Source organism: Lagopus muta, chromosome 4 (genome assembly GCF_023343835.1).
Source record: "Lagopus muta isolate bLagMut1 chromosome 4, bLagMut1 primary, whole genome shotgun sequence".
Taxonomy (NCBI): Eukaryota; Metazoa; Chordata; class Aves; order Galliformes; family Phasianidae; genus Lagopus; species Lagopus muta.
Window position 1 is genome coordinate 33,947,299 of NC_064436.1, and position 19,373 is coordinate 33,966,671.

Here is a 19,373-nt window from a genome sequence, read left to right on the forward strand (position 1 = left end):
GTAAAAAGCAATACTTAATAGAGAGTAAGCCTTATTTGATGCAACAGATACAAAGTAAAGAAGAAAAAAAATGATCCATAAACAAACAGCATTTCCTCAGTTGCCAATGGAACTTAAAAGAGTCTATTCTTTAGCATTCTTACTGATTAAGGCTGCCTCTAGCAGAGGACAGCCTCTAGCTCTTGAAAGTAGATTTACATGAAAACTCTGTTTGTGTTCCCTAACATTCATTATTGCAGGCTGACACTGAAGAAGGAGTAGTGTGCTATGTCTCGTATTTTCTTCAACCACTCCAGCTAATCATTAATTTATTTATTTTTGAAATAGTAACAGACAGCTGAAATCCAATTGTTTTTTTCAAATAAAGCGTAGCAAACACTGTACATTTTAATAAGCAAAAATATTGTTGTATTTAATACTCTAGTTTGTAAGCACAGAAATAATAATAATAAAAAAGTATTCACAAAGCAAAAACATTGCTGCCATTCATATTACTTACTGAGTAGATTAGATTAGAAAAACTGATGCTCACTCTAACATCATTATGTTATGATCATATCCATAATTGTTTCCTAAGGTCCCCTCTGCTGGCAAAAGTAATGAGATTCGGGAGTACAAATAAATGAGATACAGTTATATGAGTTGTACTGCCATGAAGAATAGAAAAATCACATTCTGAAAAAATAGACCTTCAGGTACATCTCCAAACAGGCTCAAATGTTCTAATCAAAAGAATGCATTTCCCACATTGGCCAGCAAATTAACAGTCATCACCTCTACTATGAGACATCTCCAGTATATTCATACAAGGCTTTTAACTAGCTTAATATCTCAAGTTTGGGAAATTCTGCAAATGCTACAGTAGCAGTAAATATAGTAGATAAGAAATGGCTGCTTTATAAGGCATCAAAACCAACACTATTTCCATTCCGCAATTTATTTTTTCATACAAGGTTTTAGCTGTCATTTAGAATACAAAATTAAACTGCCATATTCTACACCAAGTGTGTAGATATACATATATACTACATGCCAGAAGAAAATAAATTTAATTTTAAAAATTTCCCTCCTACGTATGTTTTCGTATGGCCTTTTTCTCCATCCTGTTCAAGTCACTGCACTTACTTTCCATGCCAGGGTAGCTCTATTTCTCCCCTGGATGAATACGCTACTTCCTCCAACATGCGCAGAACACACACGGTCGTTTTCTATGTATTGTTATAATACATAATGTCTATAAGCACCTGTGGAACTGAACAGTGAACTTTACCCCCGTGCCTGATGCTGGCCAGACAAAGGTGACTGGATACCGAATTGTTTTGGCAAACAGCTCAATCAGGAAGGTTAAAAGTGTGGATAAAAACACAGATAGCTACAAACAAGTCCACTGCCAACCTGCAGGAAACCCACAATATATTTAGTTCATGTCGTGACTTACATTCCTTTATATGTGCATGCTCCATGTCAAATGAATAACTTAGTTTCTATGCCAAGTGAAGCAATGATGCTCCCCACTTTTGCTATCACCAGTTCCTTTCAATTTCTCTGTGCTGTAACTTGAATTCCCTGGGTATTGTTGGGAGGGGGAAGGAGAGGCAGGGTGGCAACACTGTGTTTATTATCAAAGGCACGCTCACCCATTTCAGAGAAGACAGGGTAACAACGATGTTAGCAGACAATGACTGCTTTAATAGGTGGAAATTAAAGGCTAGGAAAGAAAACTTACGGGAAAAAAGGTCTCTAAAAATAAATAAAGAAATGAGATTTTACATATAACACAGCAACTGCCAGTTGAAAACAAGAGGGAAAGCTGGGAAGGAAATGCAGGAGAAGAGTTAACAGAGAGCAATAAAATATGCAATGGAATAAAATTTGGGGAGTGGATAAAAGGAATCAGAAGAAAACAAAAGCCTTGAAATAGACACGAGACTACAGCCTCTTGAAATATCTTTTATAATGTCACTTGTCCTATGACCACTGACATATTTCAGTCGAGTTTCATCAGGTAATTGAGTTTCTGGTATCACATCACAATATATTGGAAGCTTCCTCAAAGGCATTTTATTTTGTCATAAATGACAAAGTGAAAGGTAGCTGACACGAACAGAAAGGCAGAGACACACTACGATGGAGAAATACAGTGCCAGGGAAAGACAAGAGGAGGATTACAAAAGGAGGGAGGACAAGCAGACAAAAACTTGAAACCATGAAGTCAACAGAAAGAAAAAAGGTCAAGCAGAGAGCAACGGAGAATTTCAGCTGTTGAATAGACCAGTGTTCACAAAAGGAGCAAGTCAGAAGGAAAACCATCATTAGTGGTGGAAAAGGGCAAGTTGTGGTTCACAGAAAAACAATTGAGAAAGATCTGGAGGGGAAGAAAAAACACAAAACACAGTTTGGTAAAGACTACCTTAAGTGAATGAACTGGAAGAATGGACAGGAGGTGTCATCCAGAGAACAGGAAGATGGCTCAAAAAAAAAAAAAGATTCTAGAGACACAGCAATCTGGTTGTTTTTGACCTTGGTAATGGAGCACTTGTCTGGAATATTTGATAAACAAATGGGTCTTGAAATTAAAAAGAAACAACAACAAAGGCAACAAGAAGAAAAACGGATAAACTCTGAATCATCACTTTTGGCACTTCTGACGTTTCTGAAATAGTTCTGTCATTCCACTGCTTTTTTGTTTGCAAGCAAATTTAACTGTACAGCATGAAAGGAAATAGATTTTGAATATGTGAGAAAAAAGTGATCACAATGGCAATTACACACCATCATTATGCCTATACACGCATTAAAAAAGTGCCTAGGAATTACGTGCACATAAATTCAGTAGCTAATGTCTGAGAAATTAAAGAACAAACTGAAAGCTAGATAGGATGTTTCTGAAAGGGCAACACAATACAGACATTGGTCATCACTACCTAATGCAAGGACTGACGGAAACTTCCAAAACACAGTTTGTAATTCTATCTTCAACAGCATACAGGAAAAGTACTATCTGTATGAATCAGCTGACAAATGAAAAAAAGATAAAGTTCCTGGCATTCATACCATTCTCTGGGGCAAAGAAACATGTGCCTGAAAGCATTTTCATTTCTGTAATGTGTTTCTTTACAAGCTTTGCCCTTCTTACTGAACCAAACCACGATGTTAGTTAATGCGATTAACTAACAGTAATTAATCTACTCTCATAAATTGTCCTTGTCTTTTATTTTGCAGTTGTGATTATAACAGTTTGTTGGCTTACCCCTGGAAATCTGTATTTTCTAGGAAAAAAAAAAATAAATTAAGCAGTGGTTTATATTGGTCTTTATATCAAGAGGAACATTTTCAGAAATGAAATGGCTCTTAAATACTATGGAATCTTTTGAGTGTTTCACATTCCTCTCATTTCACGTAGACCTGGTGAACTTGATGAAGAAATCAGGCTTTGGAGGCGAACAAGAGGAAGAAAAAAATGCACTATTCCACAGAAAAAAAAGTTTAGTAAGTTGCATAAGAGGTAGTCATAAAATTCTAACTAGTTCTAATTAGTTTAGATATCTCTTCTGTGCTACTTCAGAAGTGTTTCCTGACATGGGGGCGTTGACTACACTTCTTTATGAAATCCAAAAGGAAAAAAAGCAAGGCAGATGGTAAAATAAACAAACAAAAAGAAGAAAGTGTAATGCTAGCAGTAGTGAAGAAGACACTTAAGAAGGAGCTGCAGTAAACTTTGCAGCTGAGGACTAATGAATACTTCCACTTCTTTTCTCATGATCACCAGCGTGGTACCAAGTCACATCCGAGTCACAACCTGCTGCCCTTGAGGTGGGCTGTCATCCTGGCAAGCTGCACAACACACTCCGAGCCCTTGCGAGGATTTCACTTCTCAATGAATTAGTGTTTAACATTGAGAACGCCTTTCATCATCGGCTTGTACTGCCTTCAGGTGCCTATAAATTCCTCTCAGTCTTTATGTAGCACTTGTCTATCAGACCATGTCATCAATTTTACTGCAGGCAAGAGGCAGCCACACCTCTTCCTGAGACACAGACAGCACAACATAACCACAGCCACTCGTGCGTTATCATTACATCAGCTCACTGCCAACTGTGGATCACCAGGACTCTCTTTGCAGACCATGTCCCTTCTCTCCTCTGCTGTTAACACACAATGAAAAGCCAATTGTATCCCATAAGAAAGATTTTTTCTTTCGTTATGACTTCACTGCTCATTCACAGCCTTTTTATTGACTATGCCAAGTCTACATGAAAATAAACCATTAGGTGATACGTGCTATCTGAATGGAAATGAATACCTAACAAATGCTTAAAAACAATCAGTCTCTTCAGCTTTTTTAAACTAAGTCTGTTCTGCACTTGCTTGTAAAAAGTTATTCCGTTAAAGATGGATTCATTACAATGACGGCTTCCCCAGGAAATGTTAAAAAGCAACACATGAACACAGCTTTTCCTCAAGGGACAAGGCAAATCACAAGATGAGATGGGCAACGTATAACGCGAGGGTCACTGATTTAATCTTGCCTATGGTCAAGAGAGATCTGAAGCTGTAACCATCACCTCACCACTGCTTGGTTAACGTGCTGGTGCCCTGCTCACCTACAGGTAGGAATTCATTCATATGATGTTATCAGCCAGCTGTGGGATTCTTCAATGAAACAGAAGGATGAATGAAGAGAAAGATCAAAGCATTTCCTGCCCAAAGTTACCATTGTCCACTTAAACTCATATCTCAGGGGCTAGTCAAAATTTGCACTTCCACTGATAAACGGTCACTCAGGTCCTGGTCCTGAATCCTGAACTTAACACTGCACACACACACATATTCCAGTTAACGATTAGCATTTTTCTTTTTAACTTACATTACTCACAAATGCAATTGAGCTAGGCCAAAAACGTAGACAAAATTAAATGAGAAGCCTTATGTAAGAATGATAATCTAAGTACAGAGGATTTTAAAGGCAAACTTTTCCATACGTTTGACACTGAAATACATACTGTGTGTTAAAGGAAGCAGTCTCCTCAAGTTCATTTTAAGAGCTGAGTGAGGTATGCAGACACTTGAAGCTAAGGCTTAATTTCATTTAATTAGTTTTTTTCTTCAAAAGGGACAATGAGAATGATGGCACATTCCTGTGCAGACCCCAGGAACACCTCTTGCCAGCTGTAATACTCAAAACTCAGATGCCAGCAGCAGGTCAGGTCTAACTGCCTGACAAAAGCAGAAAGAACCAAAGGCAATGGAATCCCCAAATCTCAGTGCAATTACTGCCCTGAAGCACAGTGACTGGGCTCATCACCCACTGCAATTAATATCAAGTAAAGGGAGTTCAGCTAAACTGCCCTAATGGTTCAAACTACTGTGCTTTGGCACAGGACAAGACCCCACTCATAATTCTTTTACCTCATCTCAGCAGCAACTTTAAGTTCAGGGGTAGGAAAGCCATGCAATCTGATAACTCCAAGGCTTGAGATCACCAGTCCATACTTCTATTGCATACAGTACCCTTCTGTTGGAATCATGAGATACAGCTGGTCAGTGCTGTCAAACACCATTTTTCGGTGTCATATTTAAGTATTCCGGGAACAGCTTCAGTGTCTTAGCAGTGACTGTATCTATCCCCTGTCGATGGAACATTGTGGTGCTTGCTCTCCAGGTCCCCACTGGATAAGAGAGTGAAGGCAAACCATCAAATTATTCTTACAAGACAATTCAGTCTTCAAATTGCTAAATTTCACCCAAATGTGTATCTTGTTTGTCACTCCTTTGATTCTGTTTTCATAGGAATAAAGTAATGATAAACAAATTACTACACAAAAGCATGTGAGCTTTGGCAGGCAGTTTCAAAGCTATTGACAAAAACCAGTCTATTCACTGCGAGCGTCCTACTTTTACAATCTGTCTCTCTGATCAGGATGCAGAGGACTAATTCAATCGTTTCCGATGGAAAAATACCAGGTGGGTGTGTTTGTTTTCCAGACAATGGTTTGCCAAGTGGAGCTTTTCTTTACCTACCTCCATCTCTTTATCCTTCATCTATCCTACACCTTTGTTTAAAATTATTATTATGAACTGCACAATTTGTCCTGAAATACTTAATTTCTGAAATACTTGATTTCCATATAAACTCATTAAAAAAAAAGAAAGAAAGAAAGAAAGAAAGAAATGGGAAAAGGGAAAGAAAAAACAAGATAAATAAAAAAGTTTAGTGAGGAGAAAAAACATTTCAGTTAGCTGGGACCTTACAAAGAGCTACTTAGAATCACAGAACCATAGAATTGCTCAGGTTGGAAAAAGACCTTAAAGATCATCAAGTCCAACCACAAGCTAACCATACTACCGTAACTAACAATCCTCCATTAAATTATGTCCCTGAACACCACATCCAAATGGTTTATGAACACATCCAAGGACGGTGACTCAACCACGTACCTGGGGAGCCCATTCCAGTGCTTAACAACCCTTTCTGTAAAGAAGTTTTTCCTGATATCCAACCTAACCTTACCCTGGTGCAACTTGAGGCCACTTCCCCTCATCCTGTCACCAGTGAGAAGCAACCAACCCTGCTCTCATTGTAAGCACTTTTCAGATATTGGAAGAGAGCAATAAGGTCTCCCCTCAGCCTCCTTTTCCCCAGACTAAACAACCCCAGTTCCTTCAGTAGCTAAATCAAGGCAGGCTAAATCTCACAGACAGATCTACAGTATGTAGAAATAGTAAATGTTAAAATCCATTTTGTACTGTAATTTGTTAAGCCATTCAAAGAGAATTTTGTACTCTAAATTGGATTTCTTCAAAGCTCTTTCAATAGTAATAGGCTAAATACAGCAGACCACACAATAAATTTGCAACTTATTGTACCCTACCTGAAAGCTGGAGTCACTGGCACTAGCAAGTCGATTTGCTCCCTGGTCTTCAAACTATGTCAGGGCTTTTCATACATGAGTCACCAGGAACAGAAAAAGAGCACATGAAAATCTTATCATAGAGGCTGTATATCCCAGTGTTTTAACCTCAGAGCAGCACCAGCTACATCTACCGTTTCAATACCACTTGTAGACTCTTGAAAAAGCAAAATTTCATAGTGTAAGCAAAGCTATTTCAGTCATGGTTTAGAATCTTGCCAAAAAAGAACTCTAACAGCTCTCCTTTAACTATATTGTTTATTAGGAATGTAAGAACAATCTATCTAATGCAACATATTTATCAATATTTCTCTTACATTTCCAAGGCAAGTGCCTGTTCTCTTTTGCAACTGAGCACAACTGGGGTAACAGTCTGAGATTTAAGACATACGACAGGCTTGAGCCCACATCAGAAGGTCTCTCTTACATTTCTGAAAACTATTTGACTAGTTTGTGTTTCAGTTTGTTTTGTTTTTCTGGCTACCACACCTCTATGCTGTCCCCATTAAAGTGTGCTCCAGGCTGCAGCCTTTCCTCTTGTTGGATTTCCAGGACCTGTGGAAAGGTATTATTGAGCCCTTTCAAGGTTGCAAGCTTCTGCAAGAAGTGGGCCTCATCTCTCTGGAGGAATTGCTACCCCATGTTTACAGCTGCAGACAGACGGGCAGAAATGATCAAAAAAAAAAAATTCTTGCCATTTGAAGGCCATAACATTTTCAACAACCTGGCAATTGTGAAAACTTCAGAGTTTTCTAAACTGTTATGCTAAAAGACAGAAATTTTGGAGGAGAATTGGATATAATTTAGAAGTTGTTTTCACATCCATAATCATTACCAGTGAAAGTTTGAGATTTGGAAAGGAGTGGATATATTTTTTCTTCCTCATTTTTGTCCGGATGGTTGATTCATAGTCTTAATCTTTATAAAACAAATGCTTAATCTTTATAACAGAAGCAGTTCCTCCAAATGAAAAAATTATGGCAGAAATATGAGGCAATTTCTACAGAGTAAGTAACTCCTAGAAAAAAACCACCACCAACTAAAACACCTGAATTCTGAACATCTTACATATAAATTACAGATACACGTTCCTTTCAGTGAAGAGTTAGACAATTAGACAAACAGCCTCTGGGCTTAGCAGGTTTCCCTTGAAATTTCTGTCATAAATAATGGCTACATCTTATTTTGACCAGCACTTTTTCAGTTGAAAACCTGCAAATATTTAACCATCCACCATCTCCTGCCTCTCTGATTGACGAGCAAAGCTGAGCTATTAACTCAGAGTTCAGACATAACATTCAGAGTCCTAGGCCAATTCCGCATTGGAAAGGAAGCTGACCATAACTTGGAGCTTATCACCTCCTACATCACAAGAGCTTTAGATTGCAATTGCATCAACTAGGCAGCTTTTCACTTCAGCAAACCACTCATCTAGGTCTCTCTCTTTCAAATCCTCCACACGGCAGACTCTTCACAAAGGGCACAAACCAGCATTACAGTACAAATCCACAAACGACCATCCACTGAAGAGCTCTCTTTCTGTTATCTCCATACAGTGACAAGAAAATACAAAGCAGAGCTCAGCCCTTCAAAGAGTAGATGATGAACTCTGGACTGGTCGTGCTTCAGAAGTTTAAGGTCTGAGAATATTTTAATTAAACAAAATTAGTATTTTTATTAACATCTAAGACTCTGCCACATGTGGAAAGAGAAAGCATAATGTTGAGTTCCCACGATTCTCTTTGTCTTTGCTCTCCAAACACACACGCATTAGAGGACTTATTTCACTTCTGCAGCTTTTCTTTGTTTCAGCAACAAACTGGAGAAAAACCAAAGCACTCTCCTTTCTTCAGCACTCCTCCTACTGCAAATGATCTGCTTTTAATTACAACTAACATTTAAAACAGACATTAGAAAGGAGAAGCTACCCCTTTATAATTATGGAGCTGATAATTACCTGGTGACTTGTAACAGAACTGTTTTCAATGCATCCTCCTTCCTCTCTCCCTTGATAATGTAATCTAATCTCCTGGCTATGCTTTCATCTGGCATCCAATGCTGTTCATTGTTTATCAAACAACAATCTTTTCTTAGGTAATGACAGAACAAAGGCAAGGAAGAGCAACTTTGGTAATACTACAGCACTTACCACTTCAAAAGTAACCGTGTCAGTATAATTTACATTGCCTGTGTGCTTTTTATTTTTTTCCTCTTAAATCTAGTATTATATTCTCTATGTGAGCCCATGACCTATGCTCATCCTTTTACTGGACAGTCCCCTCCCTCTCCCTGCTGCCACTCTTCTGCTGATGCAGCCAGGATGCAGTTAGCCTTTCGGGCTGCAAGGGCACACTGCTGGCTCACATCCAGCTTTTGTCCAGCAGGACCCCCAAGTCTTTCTCTGCAAGGCTGCTCTCGCTGAGCTCTTCTCCGAGTCTGTACTTATATCTGGGATTGCCTCAATCCAAATGCAACACCTTGCCCTTGGCTTTGTTGAACCTCTCATGAGGGCCACATGGGCCCACTTCTGAAGCTTTCAAGGTCCCTATATCATAGATGCCTTTGCATTTGAAAGAATAGGCAATGTCCTGTGGCAAGGAAATCACGTGCTTTATGACACCAGACTACCACAAAGTCTTAGCAATAATGTGCAAATACTTCTTTTTCAAACACATTTTCCTCTCTCAATAGCACAGTTAGAAATTCTGATAGACTACAAAACAAGTTAAATTTCTCAAATTTCTTACACCTCTCAAAAAGAGGTCAGGCTGTAGAAGTTTCTGCTTTGGATTTTCTGGGACTAATCGTGTTTCCTACCAGTGCTTGTACTCCATATTCCATTTGCCTTAACTTTCACATCCAGAAACCAGAACAGGATGATTTTCCCAACATCCTATCTGTGCTATGATCAAGACTTAATTCTGGTGTAATAAAGAACCAGGACCACTTAAGCCTTAACTTTTTGAGAGTTTGTAACTAAAATTGGTCAGCAATTGGTAGAAGCTTGGTATCCAACCAGACATAGTGTGTTCCTCTGCATAAATGGTACCTGCAGCCCCAAGATAGGACTAATCACTGAATTCCAATGTGCTTACTCTTGCCACCTACCTTGTCACCAGAAATGATGCAAAACAATTAAAAAGTAGACATAGGAGAAGGAAGAGAAAGATGAGTATGAGGTATACAGATACATAATAGCATTGTAGTTTGAGCTTTAATATCTTAATATAGAAAGAAATGTAATGTATGCATTATTATAAAACAAAGCCCCTGGGTACCACTTTCGAAGTCTTCACAAGTTCAAGTGAGCATGCCCTGGCCACACTTGTATAAAACTGATGACAAAAGCGTAACAGCTTTACAGTGTGCAACACTGACCCAAACTACTGTTGTTAAGGAGATGATGATGCACTTTCCCAGTTCACTTTTCATGCAGTTTGAACAGATACAGAAAGAAACTCCATCCTCCCCAACAAACAGCTGCAATGAATGTTTCTGACACCGCTCTCAGAAGATACAGTGAAACAAACTGCTTAATGAGGAACAAACTAATGGAAGACTCAGATCAATAAAATTAAAAAAACACACAAAAATGCAGTTGTGTATGAGTGCGAGTTCCAAGTTCTGATATCGTTTCAGTCCAATTTATAACACTGCCCTGGTGCCTGCAAATCAAGTCACTTCCAGAACTAAGGGTGGGAAAAATCAAATAATATCACTGAAAGTCAAGTTTGAGATTTATATATTCTTTTATAAGCCAACAACTCAGACATCCATTCCTTGAAGCATAGTAGTTCAGTTTCCTAATGACACTAACTTATCCCACGCTAGTGAAAAGAAAAAAAAAACAAAAAATACAAAGGGGAAAGGGTTCTCTCCTGAGAACCTTCTGCATCCTGAGTGAAAAGAAGGCAACAGAAGAAAAAAAGTAATTATGAAGGATCATAAGTAATTATGATAATATGATTTCAGAAGCCTTCAAAATAATTATCTTTGCAGGCATTCACATAGTTACAGGAAGCTCACGAGGACTACCTGAAGAGTTATGTCAAAGCTTTGCTGTCAGCACAGAACTCTTCTGATTCTCCAAATGAAGAAAGGCCTCAGGATCTAGTTATCCAACTAAAACTGATACTTAAGCCGTGCCATAAGAAAGCAGTAGTTGCAGATCTATTTCTCAAGCACAAAAGGAGTGAAGCTATAAAATGCAAGCTTATTTATTTAATGCCAGCGCTTAAGAGCTTTTACTGACTCAAAGCGATTACGCCTCTGGCAATCCTGCAAGAAAGTAGGGCACTGCCTCCCCTGCCCGCTCCCCCATGCGCGAGGGAAGCTGTTGTGACACGGAACAGGTGTGGAGCTTTGACTCACCAGCCACGCACGACTTCCCATTACACACCCATCACTTATGGGACCACTCATATTGTCTTCTGCTACGAGGTTAAGCTGGAGGTGAAAGAAGCCATGCCACATCCTATCAATCCGACAGCATGCACACAAAACCTGTCTCTTTGCATCTGTTACATGCAGAGAAGCTGTACCTGCTGTGCCTCCTCCCTATGCAGTCCTGCTCTGGCCTCTTCTGTGTTACCAAAACAACCCATCACACTCTGAGAAGCTTTTGAGTAAATGGAGTACATCTCTAGCTAAAGGAAAAGTTTCATCAGCAATGCTAACCATTTAATTTCCTTCCCATCACTCAAATAACAGCAGTGAGCAAATCAGATGGATTTAGGCTGTTTCTAGTGGTATTTGTTTTTAAGTGGATACACTGCCAGCTGTGACAGCAACACCACTTCAGTAATTGGAACTCAGCAGCTTTTGCACCTGAGCCTTTCAGCAAAATCCTCTTGCTGTGGCTCCCCTGACATTCCCCGAGCAAAACACTGGCTCATGAAGAGAAACCCAGGATAATTCAGAACAAGTTAATTCAGGTACCAGTCACACAGTTTGATTAATGCAACCTTCAGATTCAATCAAAACCTGTTTCTCCACAATGCCACGTGAACAGCAACATTACTGTTAACTGTGCTGCTCCATGGTCCAGCTCATTCAGATCAGAACAGCTTAGCACAGCCCAGTGTCAGCTCAGACACTTCCTTACGTTGCTTTTACACCATAGTTTTCCACCTGAAAAACTGGGAGAGACGATGGAACAATTTGCACAAGAAGCACTGACAACCCATGTGCCTCTCACAAAAGCTGCAATTATTTAATCTACCCTCTATTCAGTGCTGACGAGTAATAAGATCGGCCTCCCTGCAGGGCACGTGCAAGTATTAAAAAATCTCTGTGCCTGTTTATCTCCTGTGCTTTCACAGGAGGGAGAGGCATTTCTTGGTCAGCCAGAGCTGAGCCCTGGCTGGGCTACTGACAAGAAAGCAGCCCCTCCATTACAAAGGGCAGGTAATAAATGAAAGAGGAATGTGTGTTCAGCCTCGGCAAGGGGTGAGAGCTACAGGGTCCTTCAGCCCCTTCCTCCCCTGTCACAGGGAAACCTTGCAGCAACGCGGTGTGTTTCACACACACAGCTGCTTGCTGCTACTCCTCATGATGCACACCACAGCCAGTAATTCTTGGTAAACGCTAAGGTTAACAAAGCTGCAACTATTATTGAATATCACTTGTAAAAATGACAAGCTGTGAATGAATCATAGCTTTATGAGGCACCCATTATCCCTAGCCTATAAGAAAACTGTTGTAATTAGCTTTCCCATCACTGTTCCCAATCCTTCTTACCTTTTGTAATAAAATCTTAGCACGATTACTACTTCTATTTTACTATAAAAGAGTTGTGCTATGATTTTGCTACAAAGGAAATTTTAACAGTTAAAGTGCATGTTCCAGAAAATTAAAATTGGGGTCTTCAGTTTTCTAAGAAAGTGCTGTAACAGCTGAACAAGGAAAGATTATTTTAACCTCCAAAGGCTATTGTTCCTTTTTTTCTCCCCCAAAATTGTATGGAGCCAGACAACATAAGACTGCTGTGCCCTGGGCTAGAATGGAAGGGGGGATGACAGGAGGGGTGCCTGTTTACAATTACTCCATTCCTGTTTTTAATGAATCTTTCTGAATGACCACTAAGTGCTGGTTTTGTTCTTTGGAACAAGGGAGCTATTACTGGAGGACTGCAAAAAGGAAGGAAAAGGGAAAGCAAACGGAAAGCTGCCAAACTCAAAGGCGTTTCAAACATTTCAGCTGTATATCCCGGAGGTAATCTGCTCACAGGCTCAAGGCTGTCCCTACACATTTGTAGCCTCTTTTCTTCCTCTTCCTTGACAGGCTAAAAGGAAATAGCTGAGATAAAGGGTAACCAAACCAAAATAAAAATTCACAGGTACCTACTAAAACATGAAAAACTGCATTATGAAAATGGGGGTAACAAGAACTAAATCACCATCTACATATGTTGTTACTGCTACATGCGTGCAAGCCTTCCAAAAGCTCATCAGCAGACTTCAAGAGGAAGGGAGGAAGGGATGGGTCACCTTGGTCTTGCACCCTCTGCCTTGCTCACCCTCTGGCAGCTGCCCTTCTCCAGAATCTGGACTCATGTCCCAAATAAGCCACTAACAAAAAGCAAATAAATAAATAAATAAAGCTAATATATTCTACTTCAGCAAGGTCAAAAAATTAAATGGTACAGATACAAGAAAACAGCACTATGTGTTTTGTCTTGTGTGTGGTGTGTTTTAAGTACTGTCAACACACGTTTAAGGAACATCCTTACATGCAGTTTAAGTAATGTTGCCATGTCAGATTTATGCCAGTGAAACCATCATGCAAATTACCAGGTTTTCTATATGTGCATATTATATATTATATTGAAAACATTACTAAGAAGAAAATATTTTACTCTAATTCTTAGAAAAAAATCATAGGTGCTGCATGACTTGCTATATGACTGTCCACTTACAAAGCTGAATGGAAGGGGTCAGTTTCAATTAACTAACATTCACTATCATCATTATTTTTAGTTTACAAAAGGTACTGGTCATCTACCACGTATGAAACCATCCCACTTGCACCAGGATATTAAAACGTCATGGCTGTGATCTCACAGGTCTGGAGCACTGCTCCTTATTGCATCATTTCCAATAGTTTAAAAAGCCACCAGACCTGGGCTTGTATAAACCAAAGCTGTACATGAGATTCCTGCATCTCAAAGAAACACGTATTAACATTCACCTGCTGGACACAGGATGAAGATGGAAATAGTTCTGCACAGCTTTTCAGTTTGCCTATTCCTCCTGTATAGAAGCAGGTTTTTTGTACTGTCCATAAATCATGAACTTGGTACTGCAGGAGAGGAGCCCCAAATCAGCTAACGCAGTAAAGAGGAGATTGTCCAATCAATCTTCAATATTTCGAAGCAAAGTAAAAGGAGAGAAAGAGGAAGGATGACAAACCAAAACAGCAGAAATTAAGTTTACCTCAAGTTCTTTTTTCAATTTAGAGAACTAACAAATCAATAAACAATTGTTTACTTTCATACTAATACTTAGACAAAGCATTTAAAAAAAAAAAAAGCTAAAGGGTGGAAAATGTAATAATAAGCTTGTATCTACTTCTCTGAGTGGAAGCAGTGCAAAAGAAAGCTTTTCTTAATTGGCAGCACGCATGGGATTCCTAACTTACAAAAGTGAAATATATTATTCAGCATATTGGTTAATCATGTGTGGCTTTTGCTACAGCTTATCATGAAGGATTTGTCAATAGTTCTGCAGCCAACATGGTAAAAGCAAAAATAAAAACAAAATAAAAGGAAATCTCATAACAACATATTGTCTCAGAGTACCGTATACAGCAAGAAACTGCTCTAAACAGAAAATTAGCAGTCATTATCTCACAAAAGCACTACCCGTCTTTTATTTTAAGTATCACTTCACATGTGTATTTGAAAGAGGCTGACATCAGTTAAACATCATCTGTGTACCTTCATCCTTCAACCTGAGGATGTACTTAGAGACTTGGAAATGCTATGACTTATTTGATGATAAGAAATTGTATTGCTTTTACACTTTTTGCCTGCAATGGTGGCTGAAATGCATGTTTTCACTATCAGGTTGATGCAACTCAAACGTGAGACAGTTCATGATAAGAAGGAATGGTCTAAAGTTGCACCAGGGGAGGTTCAGGTTGAGTATTTGGAAAAATTTCTCCAAAAGAGTGGTGAGGTACTGGAATAGGCTGCCCAGAAGGTGGTGGGGTCACCATCTCTTGGGGTGCTCAGTAATGTGGAGAATTGGAACTGAGGGACATGGATAGAGGACATGAGAGGGATGGGTTGGTGGTTGGACTGGATGATCTTAGAGGTCTTTTCCAACCTTAATGATTCTATGATTCAAGACAAGTCACCACATATCCACCATGGCCCACAATGCAGGACGTGCTTTGCCAAGGAACAGATGCCACAATTCAGCTGACCAACTCTGCTGCTGTTTGTGTAACAAAGCTTTTGGTCTTCTTTTTGTGAGGATCCTCCAAGCTCCAGAAAGCAGAGAGCAAATAATATCAGCTACTATGAAGACTGGGATTCATTTTAAAATATACATGTGACAACACACATTTATATTTAATTATTCCTAAAATCTGGATAGTTTTATTACCTGGATAAGCAGGAAATCCATTCTATAATCTGGCTAAGATGCTCACCTCAGTGACACACAATGGCAGTGATCGCTGTGAGCAATTTGTCTCTTATATTTCTTTTCCATATCCAGCCAAGATGAAAATCATAGTGATAAAAGACATGTTCCTTCATCGGAAAGCAGCTGCACTTCCCAAACAACCAAGCCTGCCGATCTCAGCCTCCTCCACAACACCGTATCAGTCTCAACCACATTGCTGCATAGCACTGACCTATTTTTATATCATCTCTATGCTGCTCAGCTTATATCTCAGCACTGTGTTTGTTTTTTGATTGTTGCTACACTCTGAGCAGATATTTTTACTGGCATTGCGCCATCCATAAGTAATCCCTCAAACAAATACATTGTGCTCGTGAAATCTCAGATGGGACCCTATAACATACACACAGAGGGGAACAAAATAAAGCTGCAGCTGCCTATGTAGTTCTGGTAAACTCCCAGAATTTAGCTTTACTGCCTTAAAATGGCTTTTATCAGATTTTCTCTTTGTATTTTTGAGACTTAAAAGACACCTAATCTGAGAGGAAAACCAGAAAGTCTGTCACGTGGCACACTCCTGATAGAAGGAGGACACAGGGTCCTTACCTCTTATAGTGGGCAGGGACGGGTGTTTCCTTCAGCATTTTACATGGTACCTAACCCAAACCCGATCACTGCCTATGGCTCCCAGCAGCCTCCTGCACGTGCTAAGCTAAGTAGACAATTCACAGACCAGACACTTTGCATCTGGATGAAGAGAACAATTTGTGGTGGCAGGATATTATTCTGTATGCGGACCAGCCATTTGAAAGTTCCACCACAGTTACATAGCCTGCAGACTGTACTATTTGCAAAGCAGCAGAGAAATGATTTCTTTCAAGACTTGGCTTCTTTTTCTGGCCCCTAAGGAGCAATGTGGTCCAGCGGTTACCAGCATCACAACCAAACCCAGACCTCTCTGAAAGTCTGTGGAACTAAATGGATGCCATTTAAGACCTCTGCTACAGTTACAATTAGACTCCTGCTTCTCCACAAGTATCTAATATGACCGCAAGCAACATCTCAATCATGTCATCTGCAAATAAGGCAAGCACTCACTGCTTGCCTTCTATCCGACATACAGTTCCACACTGACTCCAGAATGCAAAGAATTAACAGTCGCTCAAGAGAACAGCATGCATGATTTTATTTACTTGTTTGTTAGATACTTTGCCCTTATCTTTACCACAGAGAATAGTGGGGGTGCTTGTATATCCTCACCTCTTTCCTCACCCCAAGCCCAACGTCCAGCTTTGTGCTCCACAGATGAAAGCCATCATGGAAAATGAGACTGCAATCCGCACACAGAAAGCAGCACACTGTCCAGAACATCCAAAACACAGAGAGGATGTTTGGAGACTTTTCTGATAAGCCCATTAAATTTGCTAAACAAATACATTTTCCACGGCTGAATCTAGGGGAATCCTCCTAGGGGAAGCAGTTCTCCTGTCTGGATTATCACCAACGCTCTAAAGACGAAGAGCCTGCAGTTTTTCAACACTTGATTTAATCTTGACAAATTATTCCCTTCCCTTCTTTAGAAAAAATAATGTCTTTTGCTCTCATGTTCAGCTACAGGACTGTCAAGAACCAGATCAGTCCATAACAAAGAGGAGCAAGCACAGAATACTGCAGTTAGAGTGGCTAACACCTGACATTATTTCCTTTGTGTTATCTACAGCCTTTGGTACTGCAGCTGTCAAAGAGAGTGAATGGATTCTTCTGGGTTTCTTGCCTGCTTTACTCATGCACAAACATTCACATAAGTGGGCTTTTTTGGCTTGTCCTGTGCCATTCAGGTAAAAGGCACAACTGCATCAACAGAAGATCTCTCCTTTTCTCCTTTGCCAGCGTAGCTAGCAAAATGGAGCTTGGGGACAACCTCAACTGCAGCCCCACAGTGGCACTGAACCCATCCAACTACTCCAGTACACTTACAACTGCGCGGACCTTGGGAACAGAGAAGACTCAAGCAGGATTTCAGACAGATGGATCAAACTTAATGCATTGAAAACATTTCTTTTTAAGTTACTTAAACTTCTGTTAATTCAAGCTGGTGTGTAATTTACAATGAGTTGCACAAAAGTGTGACATTAGGTTGAATTTCTTTTCACATACAACATCATTACTGTTAGCCTTTTGTCAGCTGACACTTCTTTGGGAAGCATACCATTGAAGAGAAAGTCGGAAACAAGGGTATCTTAAAAGGAAATTCCTCACTTTCTTTTTCCTCCATAAAATACAACAAAGATTATTTCAGGATTAAACCTGCAGCATCTTTGGGGTGTCATCCACAGACCAGATAAAAACTGCAGTGAAACTGAGCACAAAGATGAGACTGTTTTTCACAGCATTTTCATCAGAGGTTTTAACTGGCAACTACGTAAAGTTGGACTTAGCAAGTTAAATTTGGAGAAGAAAAATCTACCCTCCTGACTCCTGGTTTCCTTTTTGGATGCATTTTGGAATGCAGGCAACTACTTCACATGTTCTGGAGGGCAGCTGTATGCCTATGTTATATGTTAACAGCTAATTTAAAGGGTACAGAGAACAGAATCAGTGATATGGACAGTCTAAACAGCATCATGCCAGACAACAATAGTTCTACTAATTCTTACATAATTTATTTTCTGCCTTTATTTGCCACGTTTTTGCTTCTTTGCTTCCTCCTGTCACCAGCATTTGGATGCGCTCTATTCTTTCTTTTCTGTAGACTGAAGTGCAGTACTTCAAAACACAGCCATGATGGCTACACCACCTTTTTACTGAAAAGGGAAGAAAAAAGATTTTTTTCCCATTTGCTCTTTTTCCTTCACTCACCTTCTCAATTCCTTGCATCTTTTGTCATTACCACACAACAGAGATTTCCTGTTAGAGAGTCTGTTTAGATGAGCTTAGATGGGATGATGCATGAAGATTAAATGCTAATGGCCAGGTGTGTTCAGAGGGTGCAAACGATGTGTGTAATACCCAGAGGTCTGCATGGCAGGAGTTATTTGCAAAATCACTTTTTTAGACATTTCAGTAACAATGCAAGTTTTGCACATTCCAAACAAACAAATAATAAAGAGAAACTATTATAAGAGGACCTTCAATCAAGGTAAAATATTTCTAATTAGTTTCAAAGTTAATTTTAAAAAGAGTCTCTGTTGCTTTCCTCTATAACCTTTCTATTCTTTAGAAAGACAAAATAAATCTCAGAAATAACCAGTCAGTTAGTAAGCGCCAGAAAGTGGCACTTGATTATGAAATTTAATTACTTCTGACTTGATCTCCATTACATATTATCAGTCTTGGCCATCATTCCACAGCCACCACAGAAAAAAATCAAGGGACAAAGTTCAGTGAAAATCCCCTAACCTCCTTATTTTTTGCAGGTGATTTTAAACTGCAATAATAGATTAAAAAGGAAATTAGTAATCATGTTAATGGCACAAGTTCATGCTGAAGCTTTCAATTTCTCCTAACACAGCTTCATTCTGCAGATTTTCTTCTCCATATGACTCTATTACAGTGTCAAACAGAGAAGTTTCCACGCTGAAGCTGCGATTTTCCCTTTATGGCTTATTAGAGCCAATTTAAGCCACAATAATGAAAAGTAAGGAAACAAAACAAATGCACAGCTGTCATTTAAAAACATATATTCTTAAAAGGCTTTAGGGGTATCATTTATGAAACGCAAAGAGATTTCCTTCTTTAGCAGTGTTCCAACACATTACTCTTTTGTGCTTACTCCAAGACAAGAACATACTTGCCTAACATGTCAGCGAGGTATTTATACAAAGGCAACTCT

At 39.4% G+C, this 19,373-nt stretch overlaps 1 protein-coding gene across 7 annotated transcripts in view; it reads right to left on the reverse strand.

Moving 5' to 3' along the window:
• The window catches only part of SPATA5 (spermatogenesis associated 5), a 184,412-nt gene that overhangs the window by 95,307 nt on the left and 69,732 nt on the right, over positions 1 to 19,373 (reverse strand). Inside the window, exon 15 of one of the 7 annotated variants that reach the window (XM_048943106.1) lies at positions 17,548 to 18,345. The exons of the other annotated variants lie outside the window; for them this stretch is intronic. Coding sequence (XP_048799063.1) covers positions 18,343 to 18,345 — 3 coding nt within the window. The 3' untranslated portion in view covers positions 17,548 to 18,342. Of the gene's footprint in view, positions 1 to 17,547; positions 18,346 to 19,373 lie in introns of those variants that run through there. 7 annotated transcript variants of the gene reach the window in all.